We start from the raw sequence: 25,020 nt of genomic DNA on the forward strand, positions 1-25,020 counted from the left end.
GGCTATGAAATATTGCTCGTAAAATATTTTCCTAATGTCATAAACGTCGTGAAAATATAATTTCGTATTTACTGTTTATTTGCATCAAAGTGACAGCTGTTATTAATATTTTTTGCAATGCAACAATTGGACTGCAAAAATACCAAAAGCATGGACAATCATTTTTTCATCTGGGAGGCTAAATCTAAAATAATAATTGCAATACACGAAACATTTTCAAATAGACCTTTCCGGGTTACGTAGACTTTCTCTGAAAGGTTTCCGAGTACAATCTTCTATAAATGAGCTGTGTACAGGAAAAATGCAATTATTACTGAGAAAGTTAATCGGTAACGATAAAAATTGTAAACAAATTATATGTTCAATAACGTCAGCGATTCGAGGATTGAGTAGATGGTCTATGGGATATAACCAAATGTTTGAGAATCTACGTCCTGGTTACGATTCGTAAATTTGTTTCTACAGTCAATCCTTCTAATACTATAACAGCTCATCAATGAAATATGTTTGCTCACTACTACAGATATACTAATTATCTTTAAAATTTCCATACAACTTAAAAATGGAAAAAAAGAAATTCCGTGCAAGGGCGTTATTTCGTTATTTTTTCTAATCATCCGAAGTATAAACCGAACAGTTTTTGCAGATCCTTCAAATGATTGAAAACCTCGTTTTCCAATATTGTTCCATTAATTGGATTACTCCAATGAAAGGTTTTTTCGTACTGAAATTCGAACTTAAGTTCGAAATAACGCCCTTGCACAGAATTTATTTTTTTTTTTTTCACTTTTGAGCTGTATGGAAATTTAATTTGGCAGAGCACAAAATCTCCGAATAGCTTCACTCAGGCTTTTTACATTTAATCTCATTTTATTGAGTTGTGAGATATTATACTATAAGTCACGTGGCCATAATTCGAGACTTGACATATCGGACGAAGCGAGTTTATATGGTAATAATTATTTTTTAACGAATCGTTGAACAAGTTGCTTCGAATGAAAAACAGAAGAATGAAAAGTAGTACTATTATTCGTAATTCGCCATGACAATCCGCAGATTGTTGATGTCCTTTCTTCCTGCTGTTACGAGGACATCGTTATCGTTATTGATGATACGTTTCACTGAAAATAATCATCCACATCCGATTTGAACTGGGAACATAATAATGAAAAATTTATATTCCTCATCAAAAAATGGTCCAGGTGAAATTTTTATAGAAAATTTACGATCTTTTGGTCCAAAAACGTCGCGCATCCCTTAGCCACTCAAATGAAAAAAAAAACGTTTTTTCGTGTCATTATGAGCGTTCTATTTATTCCTGAAACGCAAAAATTAAATGGTATTTAAATCCGAAAAGTTGGAAATAGTCTTGAAACTAGGATTATCAAAAAATATTGAAAAGCTTATTTTTCAAAGTTTAAAAAAGTTGTGAAAAAACCAACAAAATTGACGGTCAGAGTTCATCAAGCTATTTCTGTTTCCAAAATTTCGCAGGATACAGAATGATTTCCTATCATATACGTATCGATCGAATTATGAACAGTATCGAGACGATTGCAACGCAAGATAACACCACAATTAATTCCTGCCCGTGTAGCAAAGTACGTGTGTTTGAAAAACTCCATTCCAAAAGCATTCCAAGTGTTTCGTTGAAATCCGAGAAAATCGGGGTAACACGAAAACAATGCTCGTGCATTTATTGTTTTATGGGGGTGGAAAGTTCTTCGACCAACCTCACCGCACTGAGAGGCCGTTGTATATAAGGAGAGTCGTGTTAGAGTGTATTTTGAGAGAGCATTCTGCCAAATGCAGTTTCTCAGTGTGCCTTAAGTACGTTCATCGATTGATAGACCTGAACGCCCAAGTTTCAGGCGTCTGGTCTTGGATTCGTTCCGAACATCTGGAACTACACTGGCCATCCGTCTTCCAACAAGTGTTTGAGAGTCGGAATCTTTTATCATTTACATAAAAATAAAATTTGTAAAAACAAGTGACAATCGATACATATGTGGATGAAAGTTCGTCTCGTGTAGAGAACTCGATTTGACATTGATCAAGTTTAACACGTTGCCTGTAAAGAAAAACGTAGCATTAATATCCAATTTTCCGTCTAAATTATGAGGCGACAAAGCATTGTCGTGGCTCTCGATCTCTGTACACAAACGTTGGCAGTAATGTTTCGTCAGACAATGCTAAATTCTGGAGCTACGAGTACCTGATATAACACCAACGAGGGACAATTGATGAGACGACATTGGTGCGAGGAGCAGCCTTGCCCAGCCCCAGCGGTGTCAACCACTCGTACCCCTTTTCCATCCCCTCCTACCAAAGCCATTGTACAGTATAATCCCTTCTTACAAAAGTACACCTGACTAGGACGCTCGAGAAAAAAATTATAGCCTGCGACCAACACAATAATTGTGAGTAGCTTCACTAGTTCAATCGTTCATGGACACTCGGATCAGTAGCACGCTGAAAAAGCGTTTTTACGTTCTCAAAGTGAAGTGCTGGTGCTACGTTTGGATATCAACGACGAATTGAAACATTCGTAATATTAATAGTAACATTAATCATCAGAATAATGATGAACGAATAGATAATTATTATGTGCAAAGTGGAATGATTGTTAATTCTCAGCTCAATAACAACTACATTGACAGTGTTATCGTCATTAAAGTGGATTTAATCGTGTTTATCAATACTCAATCTAATACACGATCGATTTGCGAAGAAGCAAACGAGATTCTAGTTCCATGTGTGATCCTATAGAATTGTGTGCGTACACACAACTACCTTTACCATTGTTTTATCATTCTCTCTCCCTCTCTCTTCATTTTTCATAACAAACAATGTCATACCGTCGATCCTCAGATATACGGATCGAGAAGATAAAATGATTCTATTATTATTATAAAAAGAGGATACTGCGCTCTTGTTGAACTCCTGTTAAAAACAAGATTCCGCGGCGTTGAGAAGGCAGAAGTGATCGCGAGCGTTGACCAGAAGTGATTGGATACACGCGGACTGTTATCGCAAAAGCAACGTACATCGCAAACCGGATACGACGCAAAAATGGTCAAACTAGTACGCAACTGTGCAGGAAATATTGTTATGGTCATTTTCGCACTACTCAATTTCCAGGTGAGAACATTTTTCTATTTGCTTTCTGGCTAAATTTGCAGGAATCTTTGGGTTCCATGAAGTTGTGATGGTGGTTTTTATACAGTGATTCATTCAAAAGGATCATTTATTTTGAGATAATTTCTGGGTGGATTTGCATCGTTTTTTTTCCTTGTAATCGAAAAATAGGTGAGGTAATCAGCATTGATACTAATTCCTCGGTTTGGCATTTAATTTGATGGGACATAGTACTCACGCGCAAAAGATCTCTGCTCGAAATTGAGAATCTTTTACTCCCCAAAATCACTGCAACAATATTTTTCAATAACTATAGAAATAATAATAAACTTTAATCGACGTTTCGATTCGCAGAATGTCCAGAGGATCGATGGGTACACTCTACAAATGCCAGAGTCGGATCGGGAATCAATGTACCGTGAGTTTTCAAAATCCTTATCCCCTCAAACGATCGATCAATGTTCGTTTCCGCGGTTTCAAACTTTTCATTCTTTTCCCATTACGTCATAATTTTGGTCGTTTTCAAATGTTTGGATGTTTATAAAAAATAAAATAAAAAGTCGACAGCACATTTCTTGGACGACAAATTTGAAGAGGCTCCAGAGAAATCCTCTCATTTTTGAGATCACGAAGCAATATATACAAAATCTGAATTACGGTTGTAACAATTTCTAGCATCGCCTGATTCGGAAGAAACAAGCAACGGTCCTGTTCCTTCTTGCAATAGCACGACGTTCTGTACAGACACTCCATACTATCCTACCGATTTAGTGGACGTTCTTTTAAGCGGGGACAACCATTTGAAGTATCTCGCTACCATTGATGAGGTGAGTTATATAAACGAAATGTTAGTTTATATTCCTTACAAATATTAAATTAAGATGTGCCATATTAATATCACATTTGTTGTATTTTTTTCCCCAAGTCGGTGGAACCTTATCGTCAGGATTTCACTCCGGATGGCGAAGCTCTATGCAGCTCTCAGGTGATTCATTATTTTTTCTCTGGGCTTTAATTTCCATAGATTTCATTTTATCTCTGTCGTATGAGAATGAAAAACTTATATAAGAGTTCAAAGGTTTTCACCCTCCCTTCATTTTATCCTGCAATTTATATAAAACCTTTATTTGATGTCAACAAGAATAACTCTCAAGTTTTTTCATGCTGTTCGAGGATTAAATTCCCGTAGTGTTCCTCTTTCCACAATTTCCTTAAACGAGCGTTTGTGCGAATACAAGTGACGTTTAATCTGTTTCTTTCATTAGGAAATGGTGGTGATGCCAAGAACGGCACTGAGCGTAGGTGGTCTCTGGCTATACGTTGTCAACTATAAGAATTACGTACAGGCAGTGAGAGTAGAAATATGCACGTGAGTAAGCTTTATTCTCATGGGAAAAAATTATGCTCGAAAATTGAACGATAAAAACTCTCTGAACGATCTTCGTGGCGTTTTTCATTTCGCATATTATCCTTTTTTATTTTTTATTTTCAGGGCCGAGAAACGACCGTGCAAAGTGATCGATGGTTTTTCAGACGGATGGAAAACAACTTGCAAGCAGACTTATATATACCGGCAATTGGTAGCCATTACCAGAGACGGTAGTATAGCACCGCAGTTGTTCAAACTCCCATCAAGTTGCAAGTGTTTCATCAAATACACGGGCGATCCATTTATGAGACTGCACTCCAGGCCGAAAAATGGTAAAGCAATAAAGAATTCCCCGAACCAGAGGCTCGGACAATAATCCTCTTCAGAAATATCGACTGAGAGTTTCGAGTGTTTTCAAACGTAAACTCACCTTTGAAACTTTTTTCTTGCAACCTGCATCCCATTGTGGGGATGAAGGAAAAGGTCATTCTCGCGATCGAGTTAAATTTATCAGGACTGTACATGCGCAAGGGTTGAAAAAGCGCTCAACTCTACTCAGTAATCGGCTGTTCCCCTTCCTCCAATTGTTTGCGCGCGTTACTACGAATAATGTGCAATTTCATTGGTATGTAGCCTCGGAATTCGCGAGCCATTTGAAGACAGACGAGGTTGTCATGGCGTTAAAAATATTCCTACGAAATTTGAATAATCCTGAATACGGCGTCCGCCCTTTCGTGGCAAACTTCGTTGCCATCATAACGTTAAATGTATACGGGAAATAAAAGAGCAGCTTACAAAGCCCGCTTGCTGGTGCATGGATTTTCACTGATACGAAAGAAAAATCGAAAATTATAAAAGCCAAACAAAGTACACGTAGAGAAAATTTCACTAAAAGCTACTATGGTGCCATAGAAGCAGGGCTCTATGTCGGTAATGTTTATTAATTCTTACGAACATACATAGTAATTTTTTGTGATCGTATGATCGATGCTTGTGTTCGAGCTCCTCAAATTTTACTATGTTCAACTGTAAATTTCAATTGTGAAAACAGTACTAAGTACTAAGCAAAACGACATAATAATTTGACTTGGCAGTTCATCATCGAGTCAACATAAATTTTACAACGTTTCCTTGGTGAACTATGTTAGGAAAAAATAGCACAGTTTAAATCTTTGTCACAGCAAAATACGCAATTTAAAAATTTTCATTCAGAATTGACTTGGAAATTACAATATTTTTGGTAAAAATCTTCAAAATGGGTGATATAGAACCCCAATACCATGGCAGCATAGTAATTCTTACTATTTTTTTCTCTCCGTGTATGATAATAGGATAAAAATAATGAGAAGAGGATAGTAAGAACATGGGAAATAACATGGAGCATTTCTTCAAAAGGAATTCTGGGATTAGAGACTAAATAAATGAAACATGAGATTGCATAAATGAGAAAATCGAACGACGCCTGGTGACACCCTCCACTTTGAGCTAGTCTTTAAGATAATAACGTAGGATGAATTTATACATTACCTTAATAGTGTACTAAATTGGAGATGCTATTTTTTTTTTTTTTTTTGGATTTTTGTTTATGTTGAACTGGAAAATCTAGAGTTTTAAACACGCACGCTTTGTGAAAGCGGATTAAATTAATGAGAATGCAGCGTGCTATAACAAAAGAAGACTTGTCTCCATTAACGTGATGATTATACGTACCGTTGTTGCCATATTTGAATTTATGGATTTTTAAATATATTCAGAATATCGTGGCAATTTTAATATTATCACAGAGAATCCCATAAACGAGTGATTTTTTATCGAAATTGCTGAGTAGATCATTCAAGTTAATATTCGCAGAGACAATCAATAATTTTAAACCTAAATCTTCAACGGATTATAATTTTGTAATCGAAGATTATACTCTTGTAATTACTTCAATTGAATTACAGGAACTTTGACATAAAAAATGCTGTGGGGCTTAAAGAATTTTTACCTTTCGTCGTGATTGATACTCGATAATTAAATCTCCCTTTCCCATTTTCTCTGCCCTAATTCATCACAATGAATTTTTTTCCACCACTCAATGAAAAAGACTTTTATCTAATAGTGAATCCAGTTGGAATTTATTGATTAGAGGAATTTTCTTCGTACATCCAAATCCAGCGACACGTTCACTTATCAAAGGTTTGACATTTTTTTTTTACATTATCCAATCGAAATGAAATTCAGTTGAAAGAAGCTAGTTAACGGGTAGAAACGCTGCTCTGCTGATCTTAATAGTAGGCAACGTACACCTTGAGTGATGATCTACTGTTCGGAACTACTCGAACCGAAAAATAAGTCCTGGATGAGCCAAGGCTGTAGGGAAAATCGCAGACTGCGGCATAGCTTCCAACGTCGTTTACTACACTCAAGTAATTGACAGTTCCTATAACAATGAATTCGAAAATTCAGTCCCAATTATTGCTATGAAATAATTCTTACATTAATCTCTCGTCATTGCGATACAAAACTTAGGAAAACAAATATGAATCGACCGCGATCGATATCAAACGTTATCACATTTTTATTGATAAAATTCACGAGCAGTGAGTATACATTTTGTGCTTTTTGAAACGGAGTTTTCCATCGGGAGAGTGGCAGTGCGAGGTAGAGGAAAGGAAAGCCTAACGACAAACATGGAATCTCTAAAAACGAGTAATCAATTTGCCTCACCTCTTGGAGCATCGTAGTAAAAGGTCGTGCTGTTGACAGAGCTAGACGGGTTGGGGATTACGATTGTCTGTTGATATAAGTAATCACCCGCTCGTCGAGAACCAATTGTCAAATCACCGATGAATTTGGTAGCCATGAGCTCTGGGAACTGAGGCAAAAACAAACGAATAAAACGAGCACTGATGAATAATGGATGAAATTTTTATATATAGGAGAGAAAAACGCTCGGCTTATAAGATAATAAAAAAATGAACTTCTGTGTGTCTCAGAAAATATTGAAACCTCAATCAACTGAAAGAGCAACAAACATTTTGCAATGATCGATAATCAGTGATAACATTTAAATGAGCAACTATTGATATACAACAAATTTTCTAGCGCAAATACCTCTTCGTGTACAAGGTCAGCATCGGTAAAGTGATGGACCCTGTCAAATGTAATGCCATCGTAGACGTCTGAGGCCGACGAAACCAGGAATGAATTCACAATGACGAAGATCGTCGTGAAAGCCAAAGTTGACGAGAAGCTCCGCATATTCGCAAGTTTACAATCGTACAGTTACTCTTCAACTGAATTACTGATGCTTGAAATGCTCGCTTTTTTATAGCAATCGGACATATTAGAAGCTAAATATCTATAGATAGGTGCAAGTGTATACCGAAGGGTTCCGCAACCGTGATATCGCTTTATCGAGTTTACTTCGAATAGATAATTCGTTATGATTCATTGTTTTTCATCGTAATGAATTTAATAAATCGTTCACGTGATAACAATCAGAATTGGAAATTCGATCAATTTATTTAACGAACAAGATTGATTAGACTTGCATTGGCTTTGTAAACTGTTCCTTCTTCAACTTCGAATTTTTATGATGGAATGAATTTTTCTAACTTTAGTGGCTTCGTTATAATTCACACATGAAATTAGAAACTTTTTTTTTTCAAAATGAATCTGGAGGAGTGCGCAATCCTTCTTCGATCCTTCCAGAGAACAGGAGATAAACACGATTGGCAGTAGAATAATCTGATTTCTATTATCAAAGGCACCAAAGGATCTTTCGATTATTGTGCAATGAAATTTCGATATTTTTTGAAAGATTAATCGCTGTCAACTAGTTCTCAATATTCGATAAGCATCTGGAAACTGATGATTCCAACCAGATATCAAAGAGTCGATAAGAATAGGCAGACAACAAAAGTTTGCACAACAACGTCTCTGTAAAAATGAACTCTATCGGCCACTTGTCAAGAAAATTAAAGACAACCAAGAGAGTTCGGATCAAAGATACGGTACGAACAAAATAATGGAGTCGATTGGCTCCTTTTGAGATTTCCTCGGTTGGGTTCGGTCTCGTAGAACTCATTTTTCGTCAAGTTTTTGCTGTGCAACAAAGCTTTGATCAAAAAATTGAGTTAATATTAAAAAGGATCTGTAAATTTCTGTAACCATCAGTTTTTAAGACGATTGAGAAACTACAATCCTTACATATCACCATAAAACGAAAGCAGATTTCAAATCAGATTGGGTACATTCGAAAATGCGATTTCTGAGAACATTTTCAATAGGGAAGTCAATTTTATTTTCGGAGTGTCATTTTTTGTAAAATTTTTGGAAAGCAATAGCTTTGATACCGCTTGAGGATCCAGGTCGATCGTAAAATCACTATCGGCATAAATGGCAGCTCTTTTATCGACAAATTTCTGTTTATCGACCGAGCGAATATTCAAACTCAAATTAAGGATTTTATAGTGCACTGCCAAGTGCTGCCATTGAGAGCCGTCTGCTAAAGACGTCATCGTGAGGTCAAATTGGAAAGAAGAATGATTCTAGATCTGTCAGAGATTTTTGTCGCACCGGAAGTCCGCCGTATCGTCTTTTTGTGATTCACCGCAACTTCCTGACTCACAGCCGTTGAATTTCCATACCGAGGACTGTGGTCTATCAAAACGAAGTGAACCTCCGTCATCGTTGCCGATGTACATCCGGTTGACAAATTAATTTCACGCTTATTATATTATAATATCTCTAAATAAGAATTCAATTATGAAAAGTATATTAAGCATAAAAGGCGAACGAATAGTGTGGTTTTCCGCTTCAAGATTATAAGTTTAACCACTTCCTATGAGAATGTTTTCAATGTGTAAATTACATTCGACTATTGAGCGTTAGACAGTTTTTCGGAAGTATAACAGCAAAAATTAATGTTACTTGACCCCATAGAATGATTTGATTTTTTACCAGCCCAAATAATTTTTCTCTTGAACGAATAATCCTTTAAAAAAATCATGTTTTGTAATCGCTCGATGGAAACGTGACACGAGTCAAGTGCATCTCCAAATCTCAAAGGCTTCCAACATTAGTTGGAATAAATGTGCTGAAGCCCTTCTCATCTACTTTATATCATCGTCGATCATCACACAGTACCGGGACTGGGTAAATCGAAAAGTTCCTAGTGAACTTCGAGTGAACTCAAAGCTTCAGACCAACTTTACAAGGTTCATTAACAATGCTAGCAGTCCGAATAATGGCTTGCTAACGATGTTGATACAACGAACAGGTTGGTACGAGCAATTTTCATCCAATGTCTATCCTCAGGATTGACCTTAATACCCAGTCGAATAGATGGAACCATGAGTGTTAAGGAGGTTCTTGAAGGATAGTTTGATAATTGATCAGAATCCTTCATCGATCCTATTTATTCGAGAGACTGGACCTGGTCCCATGGTAAGCTCATCTCTTCCTTTCTGAAGTGTCTCCTTTGTAGTCTCTCATCATCTGTAGGAGCTAAATTACTTGAGCTGAGAATTGAGGTTACTTGGGTAAGCTGATCAGCGTAGAATCTTCTCAAATGTCTACAACATTATCAACGAATGTCATTTCGACTTTGATTGCTCGGAGGAAACAGCTGTGAACGGTGGATCGCTCGATGCTCGTTTCACTGCTAGTGTCAATATAAATTGAGAAATACCGTTGACGGACCTGTTAGTCGCCAAAAATAGCTCACATAAAGTGCAATCGCGTGCATATTAATATGCACTAGTATCGTGATCGCAGGCCACTTAGAGTTACGTGTTTGAGGATCCTTCAATAAATCATAAGAAAAAAATGTTTTTTTGTCAGTCAAACATCAAATAATAAGAACCATCGATTTTTATCGACGTCAACAAAGAAATTGGTACTCGATGAAAAAATTATTCTACTCCATGCAAGAGCGTTTTGAGATCGGCAAAGTGATTTTTGACAGTTTTCTCTTAAGGAATTGACTCCTTAAGTAACTCCTGTATAACAAACTCTTGCAATTAGAAAATATACCGATACGAAGCTAATAAGAAGATTTGATAATTGATCGGAAAGCCCAAATGCAACGAGTATTTCTTTTCTTTTCTTGATTCTACGTAATGATACCAAGGCGAATGATAAGCTGGCTTTCCATATAATCTACTCAACTTCTAAATATTGATATAATAAATAAAATTTTTACATGCTGACCGACACGAGAGAGCTTGCGTTTGTCGTGGCTCGAGTAGTCGTTGACGAAGAATCACTCTTTCTCTCTCTCTCCCTCTCTCTTTCTCTTGATACATCAGGATATGATTGTGGTGAACGTTTCTGCTCGTTCGATACGATACGAGAAAAAGCCACACTAGAGGCAAACATATTTACGGTCTCCCGACACGAAATCGGTGTCGTGCGTCGGTGGACAAGCGCGTGGACAGTGCTGGAGCGAGCTCGGTCGTGTACGTTCGTTCGTTAACGTAGCCGGCCTTTTAACGTTTCGTAACGCTCTCTGAGAAGCGAAGAGCCAATTTCTGCGGTGTTAGTTGAAAAAAAAAAAAAAAAAAAACAATTGAAAAAGGATAAATCGATAAAAATAGAGCTCGGAGCAGCAGCAAATAATAGGAACTCATAATCCGAATTCTATGAGTGTAATATACGTTTTATTTTTCATTAACGTTGTGGAACAATGAACATTGTTAAAAAGAACATTTAGTATAACCAATGAACGAATCACGGCTGATGATCGTTAAAAGAATTGCTAATTGAAAACTGAGGCCCATTTGATGCGAAATTTATAGCAACGATTAAAAATATAATTAAACCGATCGATTTGATGACGCCGAATGTGTTAACACGAATTGATTAAACGAACTATAAAAGAGGCTGAAAACACGGAAGAACGCGCGACGTGCACCATTTTCATCGACCTTCTCGCTCTTCCTTTCACTGACGACTGATCGCGGATATACCACTGGACCCTCCTGAAGATTCTGCGCGGTAAAAGTCCACCAAGTACAACACACACGCGTACAAATATAACTATGAGGTGCATCGGTAATAATAGCTTGTAAACGGAGAGTGGAAGAAAAGGACACCGGTAAAACAGAGACGAGACGAGTGATCCAGGAAAAGAGAACGTACAATTCGCACGTACAGAAGTTCATTCGAGGTAGGAGGAGAGAAGAGATATTGAGGACGATAAATAGGGGAAAACGAATGAAAATATGACTGGACCGTTTCGTAATTCCCGGACGGCGACACTCTTCGTTGTTTTCTTCGTTCACGTGGTAAGACGAATGATCCTAATAAACCGTTATGTACGATCTTGTGCACACGAATGATATTTTGGAAAGTTGTTTATTCCAAGGCTACTTGCCATGTGAACCGGCCACTTCCATGATATCTTCACCTACTAATTTGCATTATAAATAAGTTCATGGACCTAGAGGTGGACCTCGAAAATATTTCCATTTGACCGTTTCTGAATATTTATTATTCGCTGCGCCACGTCGTGAGAACACGGAAGTATACTTTAGAATTCGTCGGAGCTAAATTTAAATATTCGATTTTTTAAATAGTATTTTACATTGCGATTAGCTCGGCGTATATCGAACTCCTTCCTTTACGCTTCAGCATTACTACTTATGAAAAATCGATTCTTAATAACGCTCAAAAAATCGTACTATATTTCTTAACGTTCCGGCTTTTAAGTACTCGCGGACAAATTTCCCAGCTGATTTTTCTCAGCACGATCCTCATCCTTCGGAAAAAACGAATCCGTATTTTCCGGGAATTTTTTATTTTCTTTCCATTCCGCAGTCGTATAAAAGCATGGTCGCGCTATGGTCCCATTTATCAATCCAGAGTCTGGGAAAATATTCGCCCTTGTTGAACTTGCCGTAGAGTCAAAATTCAAGCAGTTTCACGCTCATCATCGCACCCTCATTTTCCTAATCGCGAGATTATTCCTCTCTCCCTCATGGAACGTTGGACACGCTCGTAGATCTTGCTGAGCCGATTTTATATATTTTTATAATAATACATTATTTTTAACCGCCAAAAATCCTCCTAGCGTTTGTCAAGATCATGGAGCTTCCAGAGGGAAAATGTGACCGAAACTCAATCTCAGTAAAAAAAAAACCTCCCGAGTTCTTCGTATTATCGTTGCGTCAGTCATTCTGCATCTATAACGGGAAGTTCCCTCGGCAACCTTGAAAAATAGTACTATATTATGACGCGTTATGTGTAAACGAAATTAACACTATTTACATCTAGCAAGAGAAGCAGCACGTCATTCTTGTAAAGCACGCGACCATTCGTATAGTTATATCTGAACGTTGAGACCGGAGATGCTCATAAATTGACTCCGTGCATGTTTGCTCGATTATTACATCACTGTGCAATCAATAAAAAAAAAACATTCCATTGACTCTTCGTCCAACGACGCACTGAGAGAATAATTTACAGTGAAATCTGACAAAAAAGAGGGAACAGGAAAATGATTGATTCTTGAAGACGTCACGGTATGAATAAATACAATTTGGACAATTACTTGAAAAGAAAACCAGCAAGGGCGAATGGAATATTAGGAGAAAGTGCATAAAAAACCATAATTCTGGTGGATTGGCAGTGGCTATGACTGCATGAGCGAATAGAAATTTACACGTGTCATTTAACGTTTTTTATGACAGATAAGATCAGTGGTAAAATAAGCGACACAAGCTAGTATTTCCAACAAAGTAATCGAGGAATCATCATTGTAATTATACACAATAGCCAATGTTAAGGTCAACTGGAAAGTCGACTGAGATGCCTCGAGTCCGAAGTATTTGGGTTTCATAGTTTCATAGTTTAATGAGATCATTCTTTGTTCAAAGAAATTTTGACTTCTGCAACGAAATAAAAATTTGATTAGAATACAGTGGTGATTAAGTTTAAAATTAATATGATGATTGATCTGGAGCAGGACTAAGCTCACACGAGAAGAGAATCTTCACAAGACTCGTGTGAGACGATGATGTACTGTGCCTTGCTCAAAGCTGAGAATTTGAGAACTGATTGATGAGATAACACTGTAGAGTTGAGTTAATCGACATGATAAGTTTGAGGAGGAAGTTCATTGCGAGATTAATTAAAATAGAGAACAACACGAGCTATCAATTGAATAGAGAATAGAGTTTATCACACACAAATGCAGTAAGATTGCGCTCCAATAAAAGTGCAAATCATAAAGAAAAGATAAGTTTGTTTAGATTACCTGGTGAAATCTTGACCAAATGTAAATCAAGTATAAATCAATCGCTATCACTCGTTAGTTCGAATACACAGATGCAACGTTTAACACTTCAATAAATCACCTTCTCGATCCTGTTCTACTTCAATACAATTTTTTTAGAGTGAAGAAGCAAATAGAACTAAAACCATCGAGATTACATGAATTGATTGAATATTCCGACGACGTTTAAACTTTACGTACTTTTTGCCGGTCGTTGAATAACAACTGTCTCCAAGTAAACAAACTTTTTCACGTCGTTTGTTCCTTTTTCTGTTATATCTATATATCTCCACATGTATCTGAACTAGTCAAAGACAGTGTCTTCGCTGTCAGCGCCAACCGATAAAAATAATACCCAATTCAAAGAACAATCGGATTATCAAAAGAATAAACTTCTTTATTTTATCAAATTTTTTGAACAGATATTCAGAATGAAAAAGAAAGAAAGTACTTTGGAGCTTTTCAAAAAATGCGAAGAAACGGTTTTCACTTCATTGAAACCAAGTTCGAGGGTATTCAGCGGATTATTTTTTCACCCCCATCAAAGCCAGCGAGACAAAGTGCATCGGTAATTTTTGATGTTTCTGACACTCGGGAAAGTTTTTGCAAAATTTTCGTTTGTCATCGAACGGTAGCAGCAGAGTTTTCTAAATATTGCCGAAATGATTTGGTCCTGTTGATGGCACGCAATGCTCAATACCGATTTCCGATCGGTCGGAGATTGCACGGGAAAAAAATATACTGCGGTATGAAAAGCAATACACTCACAATATTTCAACTTTTTATCCGCAATAATTCGAACTGCGTCTCTCCATTCACGGTTCGTCATAAATATCCTTAGGAAAAAACGACAAACCATGTTCTCTGAGTTCTGAGATATACAAGCAGACTGTATAGCAACGTGATCTTTTGTGAAAAAAACATAATTCTTTTCTCTAGCTCGAGGGTGGAGTTGAGAAAGAAAAACAAATAACATCGAGATTGGCAAGCAGAGAAGAGCATCGAGTTTGGAATTGATAGAGGTGGGTTTGTTTGTGGTCACAAAAAAACATGACACGTGGCTGAGAAAACGGTAAAAATGTCTGTTTGAACACCCCAGGCTGCTTTGACACTCAGGTGACACTTGCGAGACTCTTAATACAACAACCCTTTGCCTCAGAAAAAAAAATTCACATGGCTACGAGGCATGTGTGAAAAGAAATCTCAGTGGAAAATCATGTTTTTCCAGAGGCAGGGGATGAAGACAAAAAGGAGAAGCGAACACTTATTTTTTTATTCAAAATAGAAAAAAAACGCGCCAATTTAAATAAATGCATATTCGATAGTCCCTTTCCGGTTGCAATCAGGCTGTTATCCCTTTTTCTCTCGTGCTATTGGAATTCGAGCTCAAATTTCACCAGCTCTCCGAGAAATTCCGAAATTCTCATGAAAATAAAACTCGAATAGTGGTCAAGCGAATAAATGACTCGATCGTGATATCTGGGATTGGATTTTCATCTCGTATGCACTTCCAGTCGTTGACGTTGAGAGACCACTAACAACACATGGCTTTAACGAACGCAATTAAGGGGGGGGGGGGGGGGGGGTGCTGCTTCAGGAAGTAAAAATAATCGATTGTTTTCGGGAATGTTTTGGGGAGACGGAAATAACTCACCATAGCGAACTTTTCAGTATAGTTTCAAGGATATTTCAAGAGTACAAAAACATTTTTTTAATGTGAGAAATACTAATTTGTACATGGTTTATGTGCAAAATCCGATTGTCGAAATTTCTCAGCTGCGCACAATGTAGAGGTCGTAATTATTGTCTGCAACAAAAATTCCAATTTTTTTTCTTTTTCAAATATGTTCCTTCCATATGAACCTATAAAAACCCAGAAAAATTGCGAACTTCTATATTTACAGAAGGTTGAAGTGATATTCTTCTTCTTCAGAAGCGTTTTTTTTCAAACTCGCTAAAAATATAGAATTTCGCAATTTTTTCGGGTTTTTATAGGTTCATACGGAAAGAAAATATATGAAAATGGAAAAAAATGTTGAATTTTTGTTCCAGACAATCGTTACGATCTCCACATTGTACACAGCTGAGAAATTTCGACAGACTTTGCACATAAGCCATGTACAAATTAGTATTTCTCACATCAAAAAAATGTTTTTGTACTCTTGAAATATCCTTGAAACTATACCGAAAAGTTCGTTATGGTGAGTTGTTTCCTTTTATCCTGAAAAAATTCCCGAAAACAATCGATTTTTTTATTTTCTAAAGCACAACTCCCCTTAATCGTAAAAAAATTCAGCATTCGGCAGCAGAAAAGTTTATCACCGTGGTCTCACAAAAACTAATTTAATTAACAACTGTTTCTCGTAAAAAAAAAATGAGTTAGGAATTTCGTCTTTTTCGATTATATTTAATGAAATATTTCTAAGACGCAATTATTACTGGTCGTCAGTTCGATGCAGTCAGTTCGTCAGTTTCGATAATAAATTGCGCTCGTTCAATTCGGTGTAATTCTGTACCAAATTTGTCGAATTAACCACTAATTAATGGCGGAAGTCAATGACAATCAATGATTGAAAAGATATCGTGTCTCGAATCCACGTTGATCGACGCAATCATATTATTTTAACGCCCTCAAGCGGAATCCGGACTATGCCCAAATTCTAGATACTTCTATGTTCGCAGAAAATGTTCTCGAGCAAGCAGACTCTTATCAGCAAAAAATTGACAGTAACAAAATAAATAAATCAATGTGATGGAGATAAATAAAAATTCTTGGCAACATTTATTTTATACCGGAGACTCGAGTATAATCTACGACGAAAGCAGCGAATCTCGAGATTCCGAGACGACGTGTATTGCTTATAAATCTTGGATCGCCGATAAGTCACGAGCGTGTGGTGTGATAAAAAAAACACTAACAACGCAGGAGCTTGCCATCCCTCGTCCCTCTTGGTTTTCTTCAACGCAAAATCAGCTGCTGGGTAACATTATCACGATTTTTATCTCCTCAAACGCTGATCGAAGTGATCATCGTACTGCTCTTGGGAATTCGTGCTTTTGTTCGGACACACTTTTGATCTTTATCTCTAAATGATAAAAAAAACAGTGAAAAATACACCAAAAATGCGAAGGTGAAAATAGAGATTGCTATTAGACGTTGAACGATGATCTCAATCGATAAAAAAAGTCTGACAGCGATCAATTGATGTGCGAAAAATATTTGTATACCTATACTGCTGACTGCGGTTGAAAATTAAAGAAAATAAAAGAAGTGCCTTTGATCTCACTATTAATCCATTAATTAGTAAGTTCTCAAATGAATTAAATTAAATTTTCAAATAAATGAAGAAAAAAAATTTGAAACAAGTAGAAATATCGAAACGTTTCGTTCATTTAAAAGAGTGTAAAGAATTAAAACGCACTTGACTAACCTTCCACAAAGAATTGCAAGAATATATCGGTTATTTATAGACTGAAAATGCCTCGCGTTCGTTGCCAGTAAAATATTTTTAATGGCGCTGAAGTTCTTTAGTTGCGTAAATAGAATTCAAATTAAGATAAAGATTAAATCGCTCCCAAGTGAATCATCGAGATAGCTTCGTCAGTCTGGAAGAAGAGGTCAAAGAGTAAAACTGAATTATTTTTATCCGGAGTAATGTTCCTTTTAACTCCTTTTAACCAAAAAATACAATTTTTTTGGTTCACGACAAAAAAGAAGATCCGAATCTTCAGCTTGTTAAGGCGAGCAATCCCTTTAGAATTTTCAATAAATCGATTTTTTACATACTTCTAAAGTATGTAGAATATACCGCCCAAAAAAAACTCAATCAGAAGTCACTACAATTAATAGTTTCCGCGACTATCTCGGAACTGCTTTTTCAAAAACTGCTCGTGTTGTAGCTCAAAAAGTTATCGACCGATCTGGATGAAATTTAGGGAGTACTCTCAGTAATATTATCGGAAGGATATACCTGAATTTCAAAAGGTAGCAGGTGTAAATAAATCACTTTTTTGGGGTCAAATATGTCGAAAAAATGCTCAAAAATTCAAACTTTTAAGTAAAAAAACTCCCAAATGTTCAATTATGCACTTTGTCATCAATTTTTAGGTACATCCTTCCCCTTAACATGTCAGTAAATGAATGACACTTATTAAATCATTTTCAGATCAACAAAAAAGAGTGGATACTGGAGCTGTTTTCAATCTCACGGAAAATAAACGTCCAAAGACCCTTAATAACGCCGCCATTTTGTTGGCCATCCTAAATAATTTTTTTTTTTAACTTGACCGTTATAATAAACTCATATCCAAATTTGAAAATGATCAGACTATTCTATCTCTTCTAAAAAACTTGACCGAGTCTCGGTCAAGGAATAAAGCGCATCGCTGTTAGTGGTTATTTTTGGAATAAATTTCAGGACAGAGTGTAGAACATTGCGTAGGTAGGCGCGCTATTCTCAGCTTGATAAAATTTCCGTCCCGCAATTCCATTTCCGTTCTTGATAATGGCGACGCAATCTTTGTATAGTCTCGCTCACGAATATGAAATAAATAGGCGTCCGTTGATGCGTTGTAACAATGACGAAGGCCAAGTGACCAAACTGTATTCCGACGATTAAATTCAAAGTCACCATTCGCGTTTATCACTTTTCTGTGTTAAGGATTTCTCATTTACGATAATTTCCGATCGAATTATTAAATATTCACAATAAATTTATTGAGATTTTTGAGTGCGAGCGAATGATTTTTGTTTCAGGTTGTTCAGCAAATCGCAGGCTTCCCTTATGAATGGCCATACTTATTTTCATTTGGGAATCCGGAAGAACCTGTTCCCAGGCAAACGTCATTTGTTGATAGCGGACCTGCCACAAGCGTAGCCAAAGAATACGCCCGAGAGAGCGAAACTTCCAACGAAAGTTTTCGTTACGGAGAATCTTGGATGCCCGCGAATTTTGACAATGGCAATCCCCCTGTGAATGACAAATCCCAAGATAAATTGACCAGAGATTCGGATGGAGAGGCTCACAATGAGAATGATAGGGTTGGATACGCCGAGGACAATGGAGCAGAAGATGAAAATACAAATGCAAGAACGCAGGACACGGAAGATGTGATCACCCAACTTATCAACCAAGCACTGAAGGACGACGTATTTTTATCTCCGCAAAAATGGGCCGAGACGTTGGCCAACGACCCGTTCAACCTGCCAGACGATGAGAGTTTGTCCGTGAAAGTTCAAAAAACCCGATCCCCCGCTAATTCACCGAAAAAACCTAGTGAGTTGCCCTGACCCTAAATTTATTTTCTTAGTCAAACAATTTCTTTCAATTAACGATCCTAAATCAATCCGAACATAAAAGACTTTCGTTGCAATCGCTTGCTCCGAGTTCAAAATTACTCGCTTGAAAAGTTTTCCGGCTTTCAAGAGAAAAGCATGAATTTCACTGAACGACCAAACTTTTTGACAGCTCAGACCGCACATTCTAGTGGTAACGACCGAATTATTTTTCCCGACAACACGCCAAAGCAATCTTTGAACCCCAGCACCGTGTCGGTTCCCAAGTGCGAGGGCTCAACGTTTTGTGTCGATGTGCCCTTCTACCCATCCGATAGCGAAATCGCTGAAGCTCTAAAGGAACGTTATTTCGAACCTATCAGCGAGGTGCGTTGAATATTTTTCCTAAATTATCCTTCAGTCGCTTCGTACTAACTTAACGATCGAATCGACCGTTTGATTAAATCTAATGAACAATATTTTTCAATCGATTTTCACTGAATTACGGTTTCTTCCATTCAGCCCCCATCCATCTCCGAAAGGATTGGTCCAATGAATGAAGAGAATGGACTTTGCGTATCGACGGTAAAAATTATTCCAGTCCATTCGAAAAATTAAAAAAAAAAAAACAACCTAACATGCCAATGCACAGCATTTCTCCGGATTTTCATTTCCACAAATTATTTGCAGGAAGAATTAGTTCTTCCGAGATCGGGTATGGACGATACTAACGAATGGCGTATAATATACAACAACGAACAATATGTGCAGTCGGTGAAAGTGGAAAAGTGTGTGTAAGTTAAAAAAAAAAACAGTTCCGTTATTGCATCGTTTAAAAAATGCGTATAAATTCATTGCCTGAATGCGTTGTCTGATTTTTTTCAACGTATTTTGGATATTCTCGTTCTGCATCAGATTATAAGCAAGCTTTTTCATTTCCAACAGGTCACCAGACTCAGCGTGCAATGTAATTGACCGTATGGCTACAGGCTACAAATCGTCTTGCAAGCAGAAGTACATTTACCGACATTTGGTTGGTTTAGGACCTAACGGAACAACAACATTACCAATTAGTATGCCATCGAGTTGCTGCTGTCAGCTTGTACTGTCAAGTGACCCAATGGTACGATTAGGTATCACTTCGGATCGAAGGAAACGACAGAGCTTTTATCCGGATTAAAGTATTCAGTAAAGAAACACAAATGTGTAGAAGAAAGTGTGTGCAGTCCATGGAAAAAACGAGACACGTCGAGAACTCCATTGAAATCGACAAACAATATAATCCGACATTCACTTTCTCTGTTCATCGACGATAATTCCTCAAAATATTTTTTGTTTATCGACCAATAACATCATTTGATTTTATGCCTCAAATATTTCAAATGATTCCGAATTTTTATTTAGTATACAAATTAAAGAAATGTTGTTTTTTCATGCAATGATAATCGTCGAGTTTACCCCCACGAAGTACTCATTTTTGTCCACTTTTTATAACCGTCTTTGATGAAATAACGATGCAATTTATGCACAAAATTATAAGGAACTCGCTAACGTTTAAATCTTAAGCAGCGAACGATAACTATCGGCTATACTTTTACTTTCGTTATTTTGCATTCGTTAAGACGTAATAACTCTATATTCTACTATATTCTATACTCTATATTCTGCTAATAGGGATTTTTCGACAAATAAGTCCAATTTTTTTTTTCTTCTTATAGTGACATAGTGAAAGGGAGAACAAGAAACACCGACGTATGTCTTTTTATCTGAAGTTAATCGATTGAAAATAAATTCAAAGTATTCTTTGAACCGCACGATGTATGCAATTTTCACATCACGAAAGCCATTCATTACAGCATTTAAACTCTATCGTGTATAAAACTCTCATCTTTGTGTTTTCAAAAAATGAAAACATTGTCAATGAATTCGCTGTGAAACGACTGGTTCGTTTACCGAACCTCCATAAACGAAGTTTTATTTAATCAACATTGTTGTTAAAACGTATTGTGATATTATGATTATTTCTGTTCAATTTCTAAATATTGTATAACGAATAATAACATTTTCCCATTTGAAATGTTTCTGTCTCGCTATTTCTTAAAACTTCCTTTTCTGTTCGTACTATAAACGGAGTTACGATTAGGTATACTTACGATCGGATTCTCAATTTTTGTGAATTTCGTTTTTCCATCACAATCGTTTATTCCGATGATTTCCTCTTTATTTTCAATTTTGTGTGATATCATTGATCGAATTTTTCATCTAGTCATCGATTGTACTTCGAAGCTGATTTCTAAGATGATATTTTACCGCATAGAATCAATTCAGGAAAACATAAGCAGGATAAAAAATATTTTTTTAACGATTATCGTTGTTTTTCGACCCGAAAATATTGAATAAATGCATAGTGGCCGAATGATATTTCTTGATGATTAAACCACTGTGAATCTCAACAATTGTCGGTCGGAAAATGAAATCAGAGAACCGTGATACATCGAATCAGCTTAAAAAGCGAAATGAAGAACTCATGTGGAAATTGTTTTTTTTTTTATGGAAACGCCGTTGGAGTTGTGGTAGTTTGAATTTTGCAAAAATTATACAATAAAAAAATAAACACTTCGTTCAATCTGACAGAAGAATACTTTCTACAATATATTTCTATACACTTACGTGCTTATATAATGATTGATGAAAAAAAAAATATTCAAGAAGTGGAATTCAACTTTTATTCACAGAAAATACCAATTTCTCACAACACTGCCTCTAAGAATTGAAAATGTAGTGAAACACGTGCCATTTTTTGAATAGCAAAGAAAAGAAACGAAATAGCAGCGAATACGTTAAATGTCGTGTTTCGTTCCACGAATGAAAAAGCAGCAATTTACGATACGCGTACCAAAAGTGATTAATGAAAATGTCAACATTTTACATGGGATTCGAGTTTCTCTCTTGAAAGCTCTGACTAGAAAAACGGAGTTTATATATTTATATAATTCAACCAACATATCGAAGAGGAAAAAAGAAGAAAGAATGAGAACCAACTTTGCATTGCGTACTATCGGAAGAGCGAGGTGATTAATCTTGCCGATGACGATTCCAATGAGCTCGTATGATGTGCTCATCTTTTGTATGCACATCACTCGAAGTCCATTATGTGCGGTAAAAAAGTCTCGAGGGAATTCGTAATAATGTTTCGGGGGAGTTGATTGAAAAACACATTTACACTAGGATTGCTCAAGGCTCGAAAGTTCCAGTTTACTACGACCTCATTTAGACGGATTCATTACATTTCTATGTGATGTTTATAACGCGGTTTAATATACGAATCATTTGAAGTATAAGTGCATTTTAACACAGGCATCTTACTGCACTTCTACTTTTCAGTGTAATAACGATGCAGCACAAGTATATATTTTCAATAGTATAGTCATTAAATTTATTAATTTGAAGAAAATTGGGTTTTTATTAAATATTAGAAAAGAGACTGAAAAATTTAACTTTGAGCAACGTTTTCGTGAAACTGAGCTCACAGCATGTCGAATTTGTGATAATGATAACTTTAGTGATAAATTTTACGTTCCAGTTCTCTCGATGTTTTATTCTGTTATTGTGATCGTTAAGTTAAGTATTCTTAGATACATTATCGATTTTTTCATAGTTCTCCTATTATCCATCAATGAAAAGTAATAGACCGGTCGGTGAGATCATTAGTTTGGGATTATCGATAATCGATCATACGTCAAGAAGAATATCTCCATCTTCGTATCAGAGATATGAAAAATAATATAATCCGAAATGGTGCAGAGGCTGGTTGATCAATTCAGTAGAAAAAACGTCCATTTATCGAATCAATATTGGGGTAAAAAAGGGGAGTATGTAAGAAAGCTTTTCAGGCGTGGAACGGGCTCGGCTGCTTTATCACAAGCCCGCCATTGAAAAACGAGACAGAAACTTACATCTTTTCGCGAGGGTTATTACGTACAACTTCTCTCGTCCCTGCGCGAACATTCTTACTTTTTTTTCAAGTTTGGAGAGATCTTACTTTTATGAATGGCAAAGGAAGGGAACAAAAATGAAGTTCTAAGGGGAGAAAATTTTCGATGAAAAAGATTTCATCTAAACCTGTGGAATAAATTTAGTTGGAAAATGCCTGCAATTTGCATCAACGATAATTTTTGCGGCGTGTAAAAGAACAGAGATTCGTTAAAAGATTTTTCTGGAAAGGGAAAAGACAATTCAGGGTTCGAGGGAAAAGTTTGCTTGTTGAAACTTCAGGAAGAGGGTGCTTTCTGGGACATATCGTAATGACCGAGGAGTAGGTTTTACCATTTGTGTATACTTATTGCCAATGGGATGCTACCCTTCTATTAACGACGAATTACAAGTTTCCAAATTAAACAAGGGAATTGAGGATGAATCCAAAGATAAATGAGGGTTTCTTCGCTGCCATGTTTACTGAAGAGGTTCGATACATAGCTGGCCATGAGTCTAGCTTATTTCCTTCAATGTTTCTGCCCTTCATCACGTCCACTCCCACAGGAAATGGTCTTCAATAACAAAGACCTCTAAAACCTTTTTTTAGCCAGCTCTAGATATACAATAACAACATTTTTTGATGCTCTTTATTAGTCAAGGTAAGTTCATTAATTCAACAAAGTTTGAATGTCCCTGAGAATCCAGGATCATATTTGAAAAAGTTTTGAGTTTTTTTTTTCTCGGTAACAACATTTTTTCCAGATGTTCTCATGAAAATAGATCACCAAAATGAATTGAAGCTACGCGCTTCAAAGTTTTTGATCACTGAAGTCGATGGCCATTTGTTTAAGCGAAAAAAAGGACAAGCCGTTGGAATAATTGTCAACGTACTCGTAACAGTATACAGTTCAGTGGGTCCATTTTCGAGACTGCAGAGTTTAATCTTAACATCGATTAAGAGGGTCCTGCTTCAGGAAGTAAAAATAATCGATTGTTTTCGGGAATGTTTTTGGGGAGACGGAAATAACTCACCATAGCGAACTTTTCAGTATAGTTTCAAGGATATTTCAAGAGTACGAAAACATTTTTTTAATGTGAGAAATACTAATTTGTACATGGTTAATGTGCGAAATCTGATTGTCGAAATTTCTCAGCTGCGCACAATGTAGAGATCCTAATCATTGTCTGCAACGAAAATTCCAATTATTTTCCCCATTTACATATATTTGTCTTCCATAAGAACCTATAAAAACCCGAAAAAAATGCGAAATTCTTTATTTTTAGCGAGTTTGAAAAAAACGCTTCTAAATAAGAAGAAGAATATCACTCTAACGTACTACGAATGTAGAATTTCGCATTTTTTCACATTTAAAGCAGCTGAGAAACTTTGACGATCAGACTTGGCACATAAATCATGTACAAATTAGTATTTCTCACATTAGAAAAATGTTTTTGTACTCTTGAAATATCCTTGAAACTATACCGAAAAGTTCGTTACGGTGTTGAACTTTTATCCTGAAAACATTCCCGAAAACAATCGATTTTTTTGACTTTCTAAAGCAGGACCTCCCTTAAAACAAACTTAGTACAGTAAAATAAGAAATATCATCTCACATATTTTAAAATATCAGATATTTCTGGAGAAAACTTGAACTTCTCGTAGCAAGAAATTTCAAGGGAGATTCGTATTTTTTTTCCGGACACCGCATCACGTGATCATCAAAGATAGAAAAAAATATATCAGTCAAAGCCTTATCGGATTCTAGCGCAGCGAGAAGACAATTTATTTACATCAAGAGTGGTCGGACGATATTTGTCTTTGTCGTTTCCAATCAGGTATACATGGAACAATAGTGATAACAATCAAGATGTTCTCATCCAGGATTTTCCCATCCTAGAGGATGGAAAACTGTTTACGGAAAATCTTCACATTTTGTGGTAAAACTTGGTGTTCCATCGTTCTTTGTTTCACAACACGATCATATATTAGATCAACACTTT

At 36.4% G+C, this 25,020-nt stretch overlaps 3 protein-coding genes across 3 annotated transcripts; 2 read left to right on the top strand and 1 right to left on the bottom strand.

The window, feature by feature from the left end:
• The first annotated feature begins 2,419 nt into the window (after positions 1 to 2,419).
• On the top strand, positions 2,420 to 6,496 carry LOC122411664 (protein spaetzle-like). The gene is made up of 6 exons (XM_043420646.1): positions 2,420 to 3,141; positions 3,493 to 3,556; positions 3,814 to 3,965; positions 4,064 to 4,123; positions 4,404 to 4,507; positions 4,631 to 6,496. The coding sequence occupies exons 1-6, from the start codon at positions 3,073 to 3,075 to the stop codon at positions 4,881 to 4,883; spliced, it is 702 nt and encodes a 233-aa protein (XP_043276581.1). The 5' UTR covers positions 2,420 to 3,072; the 3' UTR covers positions 4,884 to 6,496.
• Positions 6,497 to 6,602: 106 nt separating this feature from the next.
• LOC122411671 (uncharacterized) lies at positions 6,603 to 7,808 on the bottom strand. The gene is made up of 3 exons (XM_043420659.1): positions 7,604 to 7,808; positions 7,217 to 7,364; positions 6,603 to 6,929 (listed from the first exon to the last, which is right to left on the bottom strand). Exons 1-3 carry the CDS (start codon positions 7,748 to 7,750, stop codon positions 6,775 to 6,777), a joined length of 450 nt encoding a protein of 149 aa, XP_043276594.1. The 5' UTR covers positions 7,751 to 7,808; the 3' UTR covers positions 6,603 to 6,774.
• A 3,078-nt stretch (positions 7,809 to 10,886) lies between these two features.
• Positions 10,887 to 21,121, top strand: LOC122411656 (protein spaetzle-like). The gene is made up of 6 exons (XM_043420634.1): positions 10,887 to 11,781; positions 18,526 to 19,045; positions 19,238 to 19,431; positions 19,567 to 19,629; positions 19,735 to 19,838; positions 19,990 to 21,121. Exons 1-6 carry the CDS (start codon positions 11,719 to 11,721, stop codon positions 20,222 to 20,224), a joined length of 1,179 nt encoding a protein of 392 aa, XP_043276569.1. The 5' UTR covers positions 10,887 to 11,718; the 3' UTR covers positions 20,225 to 21,121.
• The last annotated feature ends 3,899 nt before the right edge of the window (positions 21,122 to 25,020 follow it).

Source organism: Venturia canescens, chromosome 1 (assembly GCF_019457755.1).
Source record: "Venturia canescens isolate UGA chromosome 1, ASM1945775v1, whole genome shotgun sequence".
In the NCBI taxonomy this organism is placed as follows: Eukaryota; Metazoa; Arthropoda; class Insecta; order Hymenoptera; family Ichneumonidae; genus Venturia; species Venturia canescens.